The sequence below is a fragment of the Epinephelus fuscoguttatus genome, linkage group LG3 (genome assembly GCF_011397635.1).
Source record: "Epinephelus fuscoguttatus linkage group LG3, E.fuscoguttatus.final_Chr_v1".
NCBI classification, from domain to species: domain Eukaryota; kingdom Metazoa; phylum Chordata; class Actinopteri; order Perciformes; family Serranidae; genus Epinephelus; species Epinephelus fuscoguttatus.
Genome location: NC_064754.1, coordinates 45,970,921 through 45,988,405, shown reverse-complemented (window position 1 = coordinate 45,988,405; position 17,485 = coordinate 45,970,921). Strand labels below are relative to the sequence as shown.

At 40.0% G+C, this 17,485-nt stretch overlaps 1 protein-coding gene across 1 annotated transcript; it reads right to left on the bottom strand.

Annotated features, from left to right (window-relative positions):
* Window positions 1-5,443: 5,443 nt before the first annotated feature.
* si:ch73-109d9.3 (uncharacterized) lies at window positions 5,444-17,134 on the bottom strand. The gene is made up of 4 exons (XM_049572852.1): window positions 15,996-17,134; window positions 15,751-15,911; window positions 15,529-15,622; window positions 5,444-10,415 (listed from the first exon to the last, which is right to left on the bottom strand). The coding sequence occupies exons 1-4, from the start codon at window positions 16,297-16,299 to the stop codon at window positions 9,208-9,210; spliced, it is 1,767 nt and encodes a 588-aa protein (XP_049428809.1). The 5' UTR covers window positions 16,300-17,134; the 3' UTR covers window positions 5,444-9,207.
* Between the last annotated feature and the right edge of the window lie 351 nt (window positions 17,135-17,485).

Genomic DNA, 17,485 nt, shown 5'->3' with positions numbered 1-17,485 from the left:
GTGAGAATCTACAGCAACTTTTGGACATCATCACTTCAGAATTTATCAAGATTAAATACTGGTTGAAAAACAAACTATCACTAAATTTAAGCAAGACGAAGATAATGATATTCGGCAATAGAAAAATAAATCATCAAGCACAAGTACAGATAGAGGGCGTAGATATAGAAACTGTACATGAAATTAAATTCCTTGGAGTGATGATAAATGACAAAATTTGCTGGAAACCTCACATTAAACACATCTGCACCAAAATATCCAGAAGCATCTCTGTAATGGCCAAAGTAAGGTATTTTCTGGATCACAAATCACTGCACATTCTGTTCAATTCACTCATCTTACCGTACTTACAATACTGTTCAGAGGTGTGGGGCAATACATATAAAAACTCACTAGAGCCGTTATTTATACTACAAAAAAGAGCCATTAGAATAATTAATAATGTTAGTTACATAGAACACACCAATCCACTATTCATCAAATCTAGAATAATAAAACTTTATGATATTATAGAATTCCAAACAGCACAATTTCTGTACAAAGCCAGAAACAACTTATTACCGGGTCACCTACAAAAAATGTTCCAGGAAAGAGAGGAGGTATGATTTAAGGGAAAAACTAAACTTTAAGACTCAGAGATGTCGAACTACAATGAAAAGATTTTGCATAACAAACAACGGAGTACGACTATGGAACAGACTCAGTGAGGATTTAAAGCAATGTCCAGGCATCAAACAGTTTAAAAACAAATATAAGCAAATGGTCTTTACAAAATATAGGAAAGAGAGGAAATAATAATAATATATATGTGTATATGTATGTATGTGTGTATGTATGTATATATATGTATATATGTATGTATGTATGTGTGTATGTGTATGTATGTATGTATATATATATATATATATATATGGATATTTATGGTTTTTTCTTTTTTTTTTTCTTTTCTTTTATTACGTATATGTGTAGGTAGATATGGAGATATATATATGTATACCTTTTGCCTGTCCTTGTATTCTCGGCTACGTCAAGGCGCAAAGGAAAAAAAGGAAAAAAGAAAAAAAAAAATTATAAATGAATGAATTTACTATTACCATTATAGCTATACCATTACTATTTTATTTCTATTTACTATCCACTATTACTATGTCACTATATTGATATCTATATAAAACTTGGTTTAATAAATCATAATATGTAGATACCCACATATCTAACCATCTATATATTTAAATATGCCTGTATGCATGTATAGAACGAATTCACTATGATAAAAATTATAATAATAACAAAATAGGGATGGGGTAGGATTAAATAAGTTTTTTACTTCTTCCTACTCCTTTTCGAGCATGTTGGACTCATTATTTTGTTTTGTTCTTTTTTGTTTTGTTTTCTTTATTTCTTTATCTATTGCGTTATTTATTATTATTATTGTTATCTTTTTTTCATTGTTGTCTCATGCTTCATATCCATGACCATGCTCGAAATAAAGACTAAAGAATAAAAGACTAAAGAAATCTTGGTGAGGGAAAAACTGGCATTGCCATTTTCACAGAGGTCCATTGACCTCTCACTTCAAGATATCGGAATGAAAATAGGTTCCATGGGTTCAAAAAAGTCTCCCTTTTACAGACACGCCCACTTTATACTGGTGCCATACAGTCTTTTTTGCACGCAGTAGAAATGTGCCATTTTCATCTTTTTTTTTTTTTTTTTTTTAAATATATCGGCACACTGGGATCCATAAACAGTCTTGGAATTGCATAAATTGGGTCTGATGGGAAAGCTGAGACTCTCAATGAGCCCAGTTTTACTCTTGTGTGACGATGTCATTCCCCACAGCAGCCATTCCATTGTAGTGAGACCATTTATTCATTTTCCATAACAGCTCATCCTCTAGGGGTCGCAGGCTGGCTGGAGCTTATCCCAGTTGACATGTGTTGAGAGGTGGAGTACACAGGGCTGACACATAGAGACAGACAACCATTCACGCTCACATTAACACCCAACGGCCAATTTAGAGTCACCAATTAACCAAACCTGCATGTCTTTGGACTTTGGGAGGAAGCCAGAGAACCTGGAGAAAACCTGTGAGCAAGGAAAACATAGTGTTCTAAGCCCCTATACACTCTAAACCTTTGAAACTTGAATAGGCCCTAACCAAAATACAATGTTTATTTGTACATTTATTATAGATTTATGATTAGAAAAACCTGTAAGACAGTACTGAGCTGTATCTCAAGTTAATCATCAGCTTACAGCTTTCCAGTGATGTAAACCACTTCTATGTGGCATATACTGTTGATCTGCTATCCCCCCAAACAGAGGCAAAAACTAGTCCATGTGGGTCTCAGAGGGTAAAGGTAGGGAACCATCATTGTCATGGTTGCAATCATAAATAAGCAGTTAAGGTTAGGGAACTGCCTACAGAAAGTGCTGAGTGTCGGTCAGAGATGAGAAATAAACAGTGGTCTCTTGGTTTAAAGTTCAATGTTTAGTTGACTCATCCATCCACCCTGACCTCCTGACCTGCTCTGGTCTAACATCATCTGACCTCCTATCATAATTATTACAGCTGCTATATAATTGCTATAGGGCTTTGTCATGCAAGACATGAGACCAACTGGGGAAGCTAAAGAGAAGAGGAGGTCTGAAATACACGGACACAAGGTGTATGCTGGCTATCATGCAGGAGTGTGTTTATATATACTGTACACACCCACACATTCAACTGAGGACCAGCAAGCTGCTTTCATAACCCCCTCACACATATTTTATGCTCACGGCAGATTCAGCTAAGTAGATATTTCTCAATTGCTCTTTATAGATAACTTCTCTTGTTATTGGGTTCAAACATCAAAAAGAAAAGATATCATCTAGAACAGAGGCGCTGCTTTAATCCACATTCTCTCTCTCTCTCTCTCTGTCTCTCTCTCTGTCTGTCTCTCTGTCTGTCTCTCTCTCTCTCTGTCTGTCTCTATGTCTCTGTCTGTCTGTCTGTCTCTCTCTCTCTCTATCACACACACACACACACACACACACACACACACACACACACACACACACACACACACACACACACACACACACACACACACACACTGAGAGAGAGGTTTAGCCTCTGCTAGCTTTTTCCTCACCTTGAAAATAAGATTAAAATGTTATCGGTTATACCACCTGCACAGTGCTGCTCTTACTCTAACTACAGATACAACACATCAAGCTTAATCCTGAACATGAGATATGTAATGCACACACACACACACACACACACACACACGCAGGCTTGGGCACACAGATAGACAAAAACAGTGTCTACAGACACTTGACACCATGAATTGTTATTAAAATAGAAGGGTTTTCTTTAGAGTAGTCTATTCTCTCTTCTATTAATACACTTGCATCCAGACAAAAGGGACAAATGTCATCTGACAATCTGCTCTGGTCCTGGTCTTTGCACAGTTAGGTGAAAGGCTGACACCAAGTGGTCAATTAAGGTACAGCAATATTGCTGTAAAACTTGACAGTGAGGTATTTTTGGAGAAGCTTTTGTTACTTTGCTAAAAGAGTTGTATTTAACCCTCTGAGACCCACATAGACTAAATTGTGTCTTTGTCTGGGGGACAGGGGATCTATATGGGGAAAGCAGGTCAACAGTAGATGCCATATAGAAGTGATATACATCGCCTGAATGCTGGAACCTGGGAGGTATTTCATCAAGCAGGCTAAATGCAAATCCAGGTTTAAATGACCAAGTCTGGCTAATGTGAGCCAGAGTTCTGTTCCATCAAAGTGGCTAAGATTAGCCTCACATCATTAACCATGGAAACCAGGGTTCTGGCTAAACCTGATACATCAAGCTAAATTCCAGTTTCTGTTCCATCAGCCTGAGCCACAACTCCGTTCCATCAAGGTGGTTAACCTGAATCCCAGCCAGTAACCATGGTAATTTATGCTGCCAGGCAATTCTGGTCTGTAATAGGATTAAGGTGAGGATCAGCTCCATCTATGATCAAAAAATGTTCAATAGACACCTAAAAGACAGTTCTGCCAGTGCTTTTACACACTCACAACTGTCATGAAATGATAAAATAATATGTAGGCTAGATCATAAAATATAACATAATTAATCAAAAAAACATTAACTATTAAAAAACAAATTAAAATGTAAGAAAAATAAGGTTATTAAAAAAACACTTACAACAATAAAGTCAAAATCAAACTAATAAAAACAAAACTATAACTATAAAAGCACTCAGAGAGTGCAGACCTCCGCCAAGTAGGTGATATTCCCTCCCCCTCTGCATCAGATTTTGCAGCCTGCATCACAAAACTCCGTTTATCTCAGTTTACATGCAAACGTGCAACCGGAGTTTTCCAAAATCTCGGCCGGAGTTTTTAGAAAGACTCTTTTTCAGAGGAGAAATCTCCGTTTGCGTGTAAACGAAGGGCACAAACGAAGGAAGATGTCTCAGTTTATCAAAATCACCGTGTACGTGTAAACGGCCTCTTAGAGGCCTCTTAGGCCGTGTAAACGGTACACGGTGATTTTGATAAACTGAGACATCTTCCTTCATTTGTGCCCTTCGTTTACACGCAAACGGAGATTTCTCCGCTGAAAACGAGTCTTTCTAAAAACTCCGGCCAGAGTGGAGATTTTGGAAAACTCCGGTTGCGCATTTGCATGTAAACTGAGATAAACTGAGATAAACGGAGTTATAGGCAGCTGACGTCACAGTATGAGCTGGAACTTGCGCCTGTGTCAAAAGTGCGACCTATGTTGCTATGGTGACAATGGATACATGGAAGGCTTGAGCTTCTTGTTACACTGCCACCTACAGGTTTGGCGTGCTCTTGTGTATATATACACGGGTAAGTGTAAACGAAGATCTTTTTGAAAACGGAGACGGTGAAATGTCCGTTTATGAAAATAGCCGGCAACGTGTAAACGGCCTCTAAGATTACACTTTAGCGTGGACAGCTTAGCTACGTTGATGGAATACCCCCTGAAGGTTACTTTGAGATGCAGTTCAGCACTGTGTCAACCTTTTCTAGTCATGACTGATACTGTCATAAACATTTTGTTTTGGTGCGGGCCTATTGAAATTTTTAAGATTTAGAGTGTATTATGTCTCATAAATTGTCACAGCAATTTTTGGTTTAATATAATTTGTTACACAGATTTGTTGCTAAATTTAAGTATGTTTTCCCCTTCAGAATTGATCTTGACGAACACCACAGTAAAATCCATCTTTTGACATTTGGAGATATCTGTAAGACCTGCATTTTTTGGCAATTGGATGACAAGCACTTCTGTTCTGGAAACTGCTGACAAACCCTGTTATTGTGAATATACCTATGAAAGCCAAACATCCGCTGAATGTGCAAGGTCTCTAGTTTGTAGCTATGAAGTTTAATGGCTGTGATTATCCTAGAGGTTACTATAGGTTATTTTGTACAGTGTTGTCCATTTAAAAAATGTCTGCAATAAAATAGCTGCTATGGGGACTGACATTATCACACATGAACAAAACTGGGCTCATTGAATCTGCTGGAGTCTCAGCTTTTCAGTCAGACCCAATTTATGCAATTCAAAGACTGTTTATGCATCCCGGTATGCAGAAATATTTTAAAAATAGGCAAAAATGACACATTTGTACTACATGCAAAAAAAACTGCATGGCACCAGCATAAAGTGGGCATGACTGTAACGGAGAGACTCCTGGGAACCAATAGAACCTATTTTCTTTCAGATATCTTGAGGTAAGAGGTCAAGGGACCCCTAATGGCCATGCCAGATTTTCCCTCACCAACACTTAGCCTAGCATCAATCAATCAATCAATCAATTTTATTTATAAAGCCCAATATCACAAATCACAATTTGCCTCACAGGGCTTTACAGCATACGACATCCCTCTGTCCTTAAGACCCTCGCAGCGGATAAGGAAAAACTCCCCCAAAAAAACCCTTTAACAGGGAAAAAAACGGTAGAAACCTCAGGAAGAGCAACTGAGGAGGGATCCCTCTTCCAGGACGGACAGACGTGCAATAGATGTCGTACAGAACAGATCAGCATAATAAATTAACAGTAATCCATATGACACAATGAGACAGAGAGAGAGAGAGAGAGAGAGATGCAGGTAATGACAGTAGCTTACAACAACATTAATGAAAGTAATAATATTATAGTTATAGTTCTGGCTACTGCGGTACAATATGTTGAAAGTATGTATTAATACCTGGCAGTATACATGTGTGACAATAATCATATGTGTATAATAACAGAAGAAGTATGACTAATGACTAATGATGGCAGCAGCAGCAGGAGGCATCTGGCGGGACCACGGCAGCAGCACAACCACACACGTCACGCTGTCCAGGCACTGCTGCGGTATGAGTTAATCTGAGAGACAGTGGAGCACAAAGGCTCCGGAGAAGAAGCCGAGTTAGTGACATCCAGAATGGCCGAGTTAGCTAGATGCAGTAATAGGATACGAGAGAGAGAGAGAGAGAGAGAGAGAGAGAGAGAGAAGGAGAGAAGGGGCCCGGTGTATTATAGAGGGGTCCTCCGGCAGACTAGGCCTAAGTCAGCCTAACTAAGGGCTGGTACAGGGCAAGCCTGAGCCAGCCCTAACTATAAGCTTTATCAAAGAGGAAAGTCTTAAGTCTAGTCTTAAATGTGGAGACGGTGTCTGCCTCCCGGACCGTAACAGGAAGATGATTCCACAGGAGAGGAGCCTGATAGCTAAAGGCTCTGGCTCCTGATCTACTTTTGGAGACTTTAGGGACCACGAGTAACCCTGCGTTCTGCGTAGTGGAGTGTTAAATTGCCCACTGTCTGAGAAGCTAGCATGACATGTCTTCAGGACTTTGAGTTTCATATGATACCAGTATCATCACTGTAGCTTTAAAACTCAGCCCTCTACAGTGTCTGAAACACAGGAATGTTGGCCGGGATCGCCGGCGGCCCAGCAGGTCTTGGAGGGTTAGTCAACAATTATTTTTCTCAGTCAGAATATAAATTGAGCCATCACTCATGAAGCATCATCTGCATGCTGTCAATTCTTCAAAAGGTTCAGTTTACACCAGTCTTACAGCAAACCACACAGACCTTCAGCTGGAGGCAAAACTGCCTTCAAGTTATGTTTTGTGGTGAATTCTAGATTTACATGACCTGGGCTTGTATTTTCCAAAGTTTTGAAAATTACAGTTAAGAGACAAGTCAGGAGTAAAACAGTTCTTTGCTGAGTGTGAAGAATAAAACACATGTATAAAGCTACTTCCCCCTACACACAGTTAAGTGTAAGGGCAACCCTTATGAGCTAACAAGATGAACCACATGTCGGCTTCGCTCAGAGTAAGAAGAGCCAATCATTGACTATTGCAGGTGTGTTTTCTTTTTTGTTGTTGTTTTTTGTCATGTGGTTTACCTGTTAAATAAGCTGTGTATTTGTTTTGGTTTTAAAATCACATTTTTTATCCTTAATATGTACAGTGGCAATTAGCAATTCACAGCATTCTAATTTATTTATCAGATATAAATACACAAAGATAAAATAAATCTACTCTGAACCAACTTTAGAGACCTCCAGAGCTCTACTCAATGGGGAAACTATGTGCGAGCCTCAGGTCTCAAGCTTGTGATGTCACAGGGTATAAAGTCTTGAGCTGCTCCATAGACAATAAATAGGAGATTGATTTAATGGACCCACAGAATGTTTTTCTTGTTTTATACCCAAATGAGCTTAATTATATTATAATGTTCTCAGTTGTAAAACAAAGAAATGTACCCATATACTCTGAACAATCCTCTGGGTGCTCTCACTGTTACCTATAATAGTGGTTCCCAACTGGTGGGTCGTGGGTTCATTCTGAATGGACCGCATGTGATTCACAAATGTGTCAAGTTTCGAAAAAACACACTTTCTTTTAAAGTACAGGGAATGTACGGCAAAGGCCTTCTATTTTGAAGTGGTGTTCCTGCTGTAAAGTGAGTGAGTAGTGGACGGCTTCTTGACAAACTAGCTTGACAACATGGCCAAATGCAAGTATGACACCGAATATATTAAACTGTGTGGACCTTGAACGAATGATTTAAGGAGAAATCTGGACCTTGTGGCTGGACCAGTTGGGAACCACTGTCCTATAACATCGTTCATTTATTGTCTGTGCAGCAGCCCAAACTTTGGCAACATATCCACCATAAACCTCAACAATACATCCAGCAGAATACTCTCCATTGCCCTAACCATCACCAAGAAAACTATCCTCATGAATTGGTAAACAAGGAACAGAATCTCCATCACACTCTGGAAAAATCAACTCATCGAATACTCCTACACAAAGACACGCACACACACACCTTTTCATACAGTTTTGCATTATACTTGTTTTCACCTGTATACCAATCAGTTTCAGCCTGTGCTCTACTCCTTGTTTGCTTTATATTGTTTTATTTTGTTCTGATGTATTTAGTTGCTCTTATTTTTATTGTAGGTCTCTTTATCACTTTTTGTATCTTCTTTCCTTACTGTTTATATGTCTTTACAACTGTTTTCACTTACTCTGTTATCACTGCATTACACACAAAAAAAGTCTGGTTTTAATCAGACTAACTCAATAATTACATTTTCACTAATGTCACATACACAGATTTGAGTTTCAGCACTCTAGTTTTGGGGTTTTGGAGAGAGTTGTTCACTTCCACTCATATTTTTTGTCTTAAACCACAGGAAAAGATGTATACATTTTTAAAAAATGGGTGAAGTTCCCCTTTAAGTGGGTTTGTGAGTTTCAGCAGAAGTAAAGACTTTTTACTTGTATCTTTCATCAGTCTAAAGTGACTCTCAGCAGGCTGATAAATACATGCCCTGATCCATAGTCAGAGACAGCGAGTGTGATTTTCCTCAAAGGCATGAATAATTTGACTTGTATTAACAGAATAAATGTTTATTGACCAATTGACAATTGACCTATCTCTGTGCATGATTCACAATACACTTCTTTTCATCCTTTAATAACTACAACAAGGTACTGGATGAATCTTTCTAGAATGCAAAAAATTACTCGGGACAATCACTTTGAGAGACGAGTACACAAGAAACAATTTTTGCAATTTCAAACATTGCAAAGGAAGACACTGTAGCATCCTAATCAACACGAAACAAACACACCAAACTTGTCCTTTTATCACAAGTTGTCCATCATCATACATCCAGATGGATCCTCTGGTGGCGTTTCAGGTTACATTTTTGGGTGAAGCGTTTGCCACAAGCCAAGCAGCAGTACGGTCTCTCTCCAGTGTGGACCCGTCGGTGGGCCTTGAGGTTGCTCAGCTTGGTGAAGCTGCGACCACAGAGGGAGCAGCAGAAAGGCCGCTCACCTGTGTGGGTCTGCAGGTGGGCCTTCAGGTTGCTGGGGTGGGGAAAGCACTTCCCACACTGGCCACAGCGCAGGAGATGCCTGGGGCCAGCAAGAGGGGGAGAGTCTGGGTGGGGTAAGGGGCCTGTGTGATGAGAGTTTGCAGACTGATGGGATTTGATGCTGACCCATGGAGCACTGGTTCGGTGATGTGCTGTGGTTTGTCTGTCTCCCAGGTGAGCTCGCTGGATTGAGAGTGGAGGGGGTGGCGCGGCTTTAGATGTGGGCGGAGTTCTGTTAAGGGGATTTAAATGTACAACCTGAGAGTGAGCTACAGACAGTGTTGTGGTGGTACTGTTGGAAAGTGTGTGAGAGGGCTTTTTCATTGGTCGGTGGAGGTGCTGTATAGCAGCTTGCAGTCTGAGACCTGTACCAACTTTGGAATGCAGCTTCATAACCTCCTGTACAGTGGCTTTGTGGGAAATGTGATTCTGCTTGAGTGCTTCTGAACTCAACCTGTGCTGTTTAACTGAACATGACAAAAATGCCATCGCAGACTTTGTTATTTTCTTTTCTTTAGGCAGGTTTTCCACACACCCATCAGAATCGACAATCACTTCCTGCTTGATGGTCACACCCAGCGCATCACTGTTTTGCAGTCTTGCCTGTGAGGACGCTGAGGATGAAATGTGATCTCTACTTGGAGTAACCAGAACATCAACATCTGCTGTGACAGAGTTACACAGCTCGTGTTCTGTTTGCCTCAGAGGACCTCTAGTTTTGGATGGATCGCAGTCCTTTTCTGTTGCAAGGCAGTGATTCTGCAGCAATCCAGCTGTTGTGACGGTCAGGCCAGCCCAACCACTGTCCCCCTCTAAAGATGGATCTGTGGCCATGTGTGTTTCCTTCTGGTCTTCAGGAAAGACATATGCAGCAGAGATCTGTGGGTCTTGCTTAATAACATCCCTCAGTAATTCCTCACGGTTCTCTTGAGCCCGATTTGGTTGTGCTTCAGTCATCTCAGCAGCACTGTGAGATTCAGGTACTGCTTTACCTACACAATGAACGGAAACAGGGGTTATATCAATGAATTCAGCTGCCTTTTTCCACTGGCAAACTGTTACCAGAGTAGCAAGTTGGTTGCTGTATTTTTGGTCCAAAGTAGGGCTGACATGATATCAGATTTTGGTTTGGTTATTGTGGCCACAAGAGTTCCCAATAACCATATTATTGCAATATCTAAAGATTAAAAAAAAAAAAAAACAGAATTGTTGCCCTGTGGTTGTACAGTATGTCTGTGTTTCTCTTACTGTTTCTCTTACAGTTTATATCCTTGTCTGTGAAAACATGGATGCTTCACGCACATCTTCTCCTGGAAGCACAAAAGATCTACACAATCAGCACAATTTTAAGGTAAGTGTCACCAATTCAGTAACTGACCAAATTTCTCCCCTCCTGTTCCTAAGATAAGGCGTTAAGTAATGGCCAGAAAAGTTTTATGCAAAACATAACAATGTCACAGTGAAGCTGACCTTTGACCTTTTGGATAGAAAATGTCATCACTTCATTATTTTATACTATTAGACATTTGTGTGAAGTTTCGTCACAATTAGCGTATGAATTCTTGAGGTATAGCCAAAAACATGTTTTGTGAGGTCACGCTGACCTTTGACCAACAAATTCTAATCAGTTTATTCTTCACTCCGATTGGACATTTGTGTCATAGTTGGAGAAGTTCCCTTAAGGTGTAATTGAGATACTGCATTCACGAGAATGAGACAGACGAGGTCACAGTGACTTTTGACTACCAAAATCTAATCAGTTCATTGTTGAGTTCAAGTGGACATTTGCACCAAATTTTAAAGCAGCTGTGCGGAGTTCGTATCACCCCCCCTTGAAGATCTGCATATTTATTTGAACCCAACAGCGACAAAAAGGCCTTTCTCTATATGGCTATCTAGCGTAGCCTCGGTCGGGTCGGACACAGTGGAAGTCAGCAAACCAGAATATGGCACCCGGAGGCGGAATTAAGTCTGTACGCCCGCAGCGGCCCGCAGCCATTAAACCACAGAAGAAGAAGGAGCCGTGTTTAAAGAGAGTGTTCTTCGAGTGAGCTGTACGCAACGGGGATTGCTGAACACATAACAGTTTTACCAGATGTATCTATAAGGACTTGGTTGTACTTTCGATGTCATGGCGGATAAAGAAGGAGCATCATCTTAAAGAAAAAGAACACAAGAACAGAAGAAGGCTAAACGGGACAGCGATCGGGCTCGAGCCCAAACGCATGTAAACCTTGGTCGGGCATTCACCAAGTGGAGAGAGCTGAGAGATCTGAAAGGTTTTAAAACTGATCCCGAGTTGGCCCTTTTCCTAATCGACAGGTATGTAATTTTTGTTTTTATTTAGAGAATATACCGCGACTTGTTAGACGTTGTTTCACTTAAATATACTGTATGACAACATCGAAGTCATAAGCAGGGCCGCCCCTGCCTAAACACGCTGTGCGTAGAAAGGCAAAACAAGAGGAAGCTCGTGCTTCACTTGAAGGTGGGTGTGTTGAAATAAAACTTTGTGGCACAAACACCTGAACTGCTACTCATTAGATAGGAATCTCTGTCTCCAGTCTCTGTCTAGACTGGATTTTTTTTTTTTCCCCCAGCGGCCCTGATTAACATTTATTGAATGTCTTGTTAACGCCCTATGCATTCACCTCTGATGAAAAGGAGTGGTAAAATGACCAGTTGGTGGTCATATATATTGATATATGACTTATATGACTTATATATATATATATTTTGAATTTATGTTGTTAATATAAGTTTTGGACTATTTTTATGGAGGTAAATGTCGCCATCTGTTGGTGAATTTAATTCATAACAGTCAGCTTTTGAGGAGACAGAAATACTGATGAAATGAATGTGTAACTGATGCATTTGTTGACAGAGGGAACTAAACTTGAATGTAAAGTTTGAAATATCAGTCTGTTTGATCCTGAATTAGTATGTTTTCTTAGGACTGTAGTCTGTACATAATAATAATAATAATAAAAATGATAATAATAATGATAATAATAATAATAATTGGGGGGCCTCCAAATAAAATTTCACTTAGGGCCCCAATTTGGTCAAGGGCAGCCCTGGTTATAAGCAAGCTAAATGTAACGTTAGCTGATGTGAACCGCTTTTGTCTAGTAACGTTACAACAAACGCCACAAAATTACCTGTGACTGTGACCATGAACACAAATATACAGCAGGCAGTTTTCCTCAGTTTATAAGAAATTCAGAGCTACACCAGAACATTTATGATTTTCCTCTCGCTCTCCAAAACAAATGCATGTGGTAACTGCCGGCTGCAGTCGGAATTTTACACCACCAGGCTGTGGGTGTCATACCGCTTTGACCAAAGGGGGCACTATAATCAACAAAAACATAAAGTTCTGCACAGCTGCTTTAAGAAATTCCCTCAAGGTGTTCTTGGGATATCGCAGTCACATGAATGTGACGGACGGACGGACGGACGGACGACCTGAAAACCTAATTCCTCTGGCCACAGTTATCGCCAGTGCAGAGGCATAAAAATAATGCTATCAGTCAAATTCACCTTTAACTTTGTTTACTGTGCCTTTTGTCTCTGTTTTGGCAAATGAATTACATGAAACCATAACTGTACAAAAACATACAAAAATATAATTTACACTTAGAGGCATAGTTAAGATTTTTTGAAATAAGGGTTGTATGTGATACTACTCCATAAACAGTATAGTACATACAGAAGATGTCAGTCAGCACGCCCCCAGTTTGGACAATTAGGCTGGAGTTCAACATGGAAGCTAAACAATGTACTGCTGTAGAGGGGTCAGCAATAAAATGTATTTTAGCCACCTTAAGAGAAAAAAAAATAAATAAATAAAAATCAATATCCATTTAAGTGTATGCTATATTTAGAATATTTTCACTGCTTCATCTTAATGTCAGACAGTAATTTCTAAATGGAAACTGAAGCTGATATGGCTCTCTCAAATTTCAGACTCCATTGAGAAAAACTGTGACTTAACATCCCTGAACACAGGAGCTGCTGGTCTACCACTGCCTCAAGCAGTTATTTTGTGTTACTGTGTCACTTGTTGTTTAAAAGTGTCAATTTGGATTCACTGAGGTCACACAATAATACAAACTAACTAACTGATCAAAGCAGTGGTAGACCAGCAGCTCCCATGTTCAGCAAACTAAAATGACTGTTTCTGTCAGTGTTGTCTGGTGGCTTTGATGAGAGCACAGATGAGGAACTGAAGCAGTTAGCAGCTTTTCCATCAGTACAGGCTGTCTGACGGAAAACTAAAGTAGTGAAAATACTCTCAATATAGAATATACTTACGCTAAAAAATACATTTTGTTGATGACCCCGTTCCTTTTTGTACATTGCTTAGCTTCTGTGTTGGACTCCAGCCTGCTTCTCCAAACTGAGAGCGTGCCAACTGACATCTACTGTAGGTAGTCCACTAACTATAGACAAGTAAACCATACGAATCCACTTCAAAAAATCTGGACTATCCCTTTAATGGATAGTAAAAAAGGGAGTGTTAAGGGAGGGACACAAAGTGAGAACTTAAAGAAACGGAAACAATTTAAGTGCTGAATTATTTATACAATGTTATCATATGTGTATTAACATAATATCAGTATTTCATTTAAGCAAAATCCCACAAGAGGGAGTGATGTTGCACTGTGTATCGTCACGGCTGTGATTTGTTCGTAGGCACGAGGCCAACCTAGTCACAGCCATGACGATATACAGTACAACGTCACGACCTCGAGTGTGATATTGCTTTTATACAACAGTTCAACAACAGCTTAAACAGCAATGCTGAGTAAGGAAATGTTAACAAAAGGTGATGAAATAAATTATTTAAGTATGTTACGTAGCTCTGCAAAAAAAAAAAAAAAAAGCTCCCCCAGTCTGTTGCCAGGCAACACAGCATACACGCCAGGAACTCACAAGCTAGCCTACTTTGTATTTACATTGATCTGCAGCTGTGTAACTTCGTCCAGTTCGGCTGATGAAACGTTGGCAAACCTGGATGTCGGCACGGCGGGATTCAGCTTCCACTCTCCCTCATCCTCATCAGTACCTCATCAGATGATCATTGATAATTCCTGACCGTGTTCGCTTAATTTTTGCTCCTCTCCAGTTTGTCCAGGTCAGCTGATGTTACACAAACACACCTGGAGGTCTGCACAGAAGAGTCCTGGCTTTCCTTTTCCTCGTCCTCTCCTGACGACCACTCATAATTTAATTCAAATGTAATTTTGGGGAAAATATCCATCTTCTTGGTGTAACGCTATAGTGCCCGTATGCGTCAATGTAGCGAGTGTGACAGTTGGTTAATTAACGGTTGTATTTATATTTATAACACCTGTGAGCGGAGTGATTTTACTGTTACAAGTCCCAGTGATGTTATACTCTATATCAGCACTCACGGAATGCCTCTCGTCCAATCAAATTACTCGATCGGAACTAACTGTTGTATAATTTTAAATATCACGGTTATCGTCTATTTTGGATTATCGAGACACTCCTTGTCCAGAGCCTGAAAAGTAAGTATTTTATTTTCACTGATTTTATTTTATTTTTTAATCAGCCTGTTTCAAAGGATTGATAAACTAATTGCATTTATTACAGAAAATAAGAAATGTTGTATATTTTTACGGAAGCGCAATGCATTCACTGACATTAAAAAAAAAAAACTGACAACTTATCTCATAATAATGACATAAGATCTTGTAATTATGAGATCCTTATCTAGACAAGGGTGAAGTTGCCATGTGCTTTTGTTGACTTCCTGGTGTGGGTTGTCATGTGCAACAGCAACATAAGAAAGAAGAATCACGAGAACCTTGAAAAGTACCAAGGGCTGAAAGAGGAGCTAGAAAAGAAATGGGTACTAAAGGCAACAGTGGTGCCAGTAGTAATCGGAGCACTCAGGGCTGTGACACACAAACGGGGAGAGTGGCTCCAGCAGATTCCAGGTACAACATCTGAGGTCTCTATCCAGAATGCATATATACATATATAAAGACAGAGAGAGATAAAGATATATTTTTTCCCAAACTTAATATGTAGAGAAAACAATGAAACAATGGACCTTGTTGACACAATACTCACCATCGAGGGTATCACTCCAGTGCACAGAAGAAAAAGACAGCTTATTCACTTCTTCCTTGACACTCAACGCTGACATTACATCATCTTCTGGTGTCTGAATATCACAGAGAAGACATCAGAGAATATGGTTACATTTTGATTTATTAGTTGAATGCTCTGTGCAGAATGTTCCTATTAGGAAAAAAATATGCATACAGCCTCTCACAACAACACTGAGAGTACCTCTGCTCTGAGACATTCCTGTGATTCCCTCTCTGGGCTGTGAGTGGATGTGGGATTGTCTGCTGTCTGAGTTGACTCTGGTATGTATTCTTGTGTGCGACTTATAGCCCACTTTTCCACAGAGTCACCCTCTTGTTTCACTCCACAGACCCCCAAAATGTCTGGAAAAAAATAGTGCTCAAGTAGCAGAACATAATACAGAGTGTTTGTGTCGCTATATTAATGATCTTTCTGTTTGTTCTTACCATCTCGCTGTTCTTTGGGCCTGTCTTCTACAGTGTTACTGGACAGATCAACATCATCCTTGGCACAGTCCACACACCTCCCAGTTTTCCCTCCTTCTCTCCCCCCTTGGTCACTTAATTTTTTCTCTGCCCATTGCAGCTGCCTCCTCAGGGACTCCACCTCCTGGTTCCTGCGCTGAACCTCCTCCAGGAATCCGTCCTCCACTAACCTGGTCACCTCATACATGGCTGTCTTTACCACTGTCTCCATCACATCCGAGAGCTGGGTCTGGAAAGTTACAATGAGGGTGTCCAGGTCCGACATGATGGTCAGTCAGGGCCGCGGGTTTTAAAAATGAATTCCTTGTGTTCGTGAAAATAAAATCAAAGTAACAAAGGGGGAGAAGGAGTCCGATTTAAAATGCTAACGCGACCACAGGTTGTTAGGCTGTAACGTCAACGTTACACCATTATCCAACTATACATCCGCTTGTTGTTGTTGTTGTTGTTGTTGTTGTTGTTGTGGGTATTTCAGGTAATAAGCAGCTATTCATTCACTTATTAACATTAAAGGGCTGGACTACCGACGCACAGCGACCTATTTATTGACACAAGCTGCCTTCATGTCAATTGAAGTTGTCACCTGGCCAGCTAATATTACTCCTTAGCTTAACGTTAGCATTGATATGCTAAGCACATTTAAGGGCGTCAAACCGTCAACGAACCGTACACAGCCACGAATTATAGTAACCATAGTCGAGCCTGGCGTATTAATCTATTTAAACTGGTGTTTAAGGATTCAGCGGGTAACGACTGTTCAGCAAAGCAAATTCGTGTGCACTAAGCATCTAACTGAGCTAGCGCTTGTGGTCCCTGTTTTTGCTCGTGACGTCATACACAACGTAGTACGGTGGCCTTACCTGAGGTCTAGGAATTACAAAACGCGTTTCAATAAAGTGAAACCAATAGGCTGCGCCAAGCAGTCAGCTGTAACTTCAGGTCATTGTTTCAAAGTAATGCGTTTTAGCATTTGTACAACACATTATGGCCCCATAGATGCACGCGTTCCTATAATGCTTTATTGTAAAGTGAATGAATATTGTTAAATTGTTTTTATCTCGTTGAAGGTATTCGTGCTGGTGTTTTATATGGAGACAGAATGTTACATATAGGCTATATACAATTTTCACTAGTGGACAAAGTATTTTTTATATTTTACTTGGATAAATACAGAGCCCCTAAAGTCCCAAAAGGTGGTATTTTTTTATCTTGTGCGCACAAGATCATTTACTATGAACTCATATGCATCTCTAACGACTTCCGATGCACACAGCCAGCATATAATGAAGAGAACTGAGCTAATCAAGTTTTGTTTTCATCTCGGAATGTCTTACAGTGAAAATTCTTGCTGCTCTTGCAGGTAGATATGGGATTGTTATCAGCAGGAATTATTTGCTGCGCATACTTAAGGACAACAGGCTTAGCCGACGGAGGGACTATGCAGATTTAGA

Excerpts from the sequence above, each read along its gene's own strand:
- si:ch73-109d9.3 (XM_049572852.1), bottom strand. The coding sequence starts at position 16,299 with ATGTCGGACCTGGACACCCTCATTGTAACTTTCCAGACCCAGCTCTCG. Across the intron at positions 15,623-15,750 it reads AGGAATGTCTCAGAGCAGAG|ACACCAGAAGATGATGTAAT; the intron begins GTACTCTCAGTG and ends TGTGATATTCAG. Across the intron at positions 10,416-15,528 it reads CTGGAGTGATACCCTCGATG|GTAAAGCAGTACCTGAATCT; the intron begins GTGAGTATTGTG and ends TTCATTGTGTAG.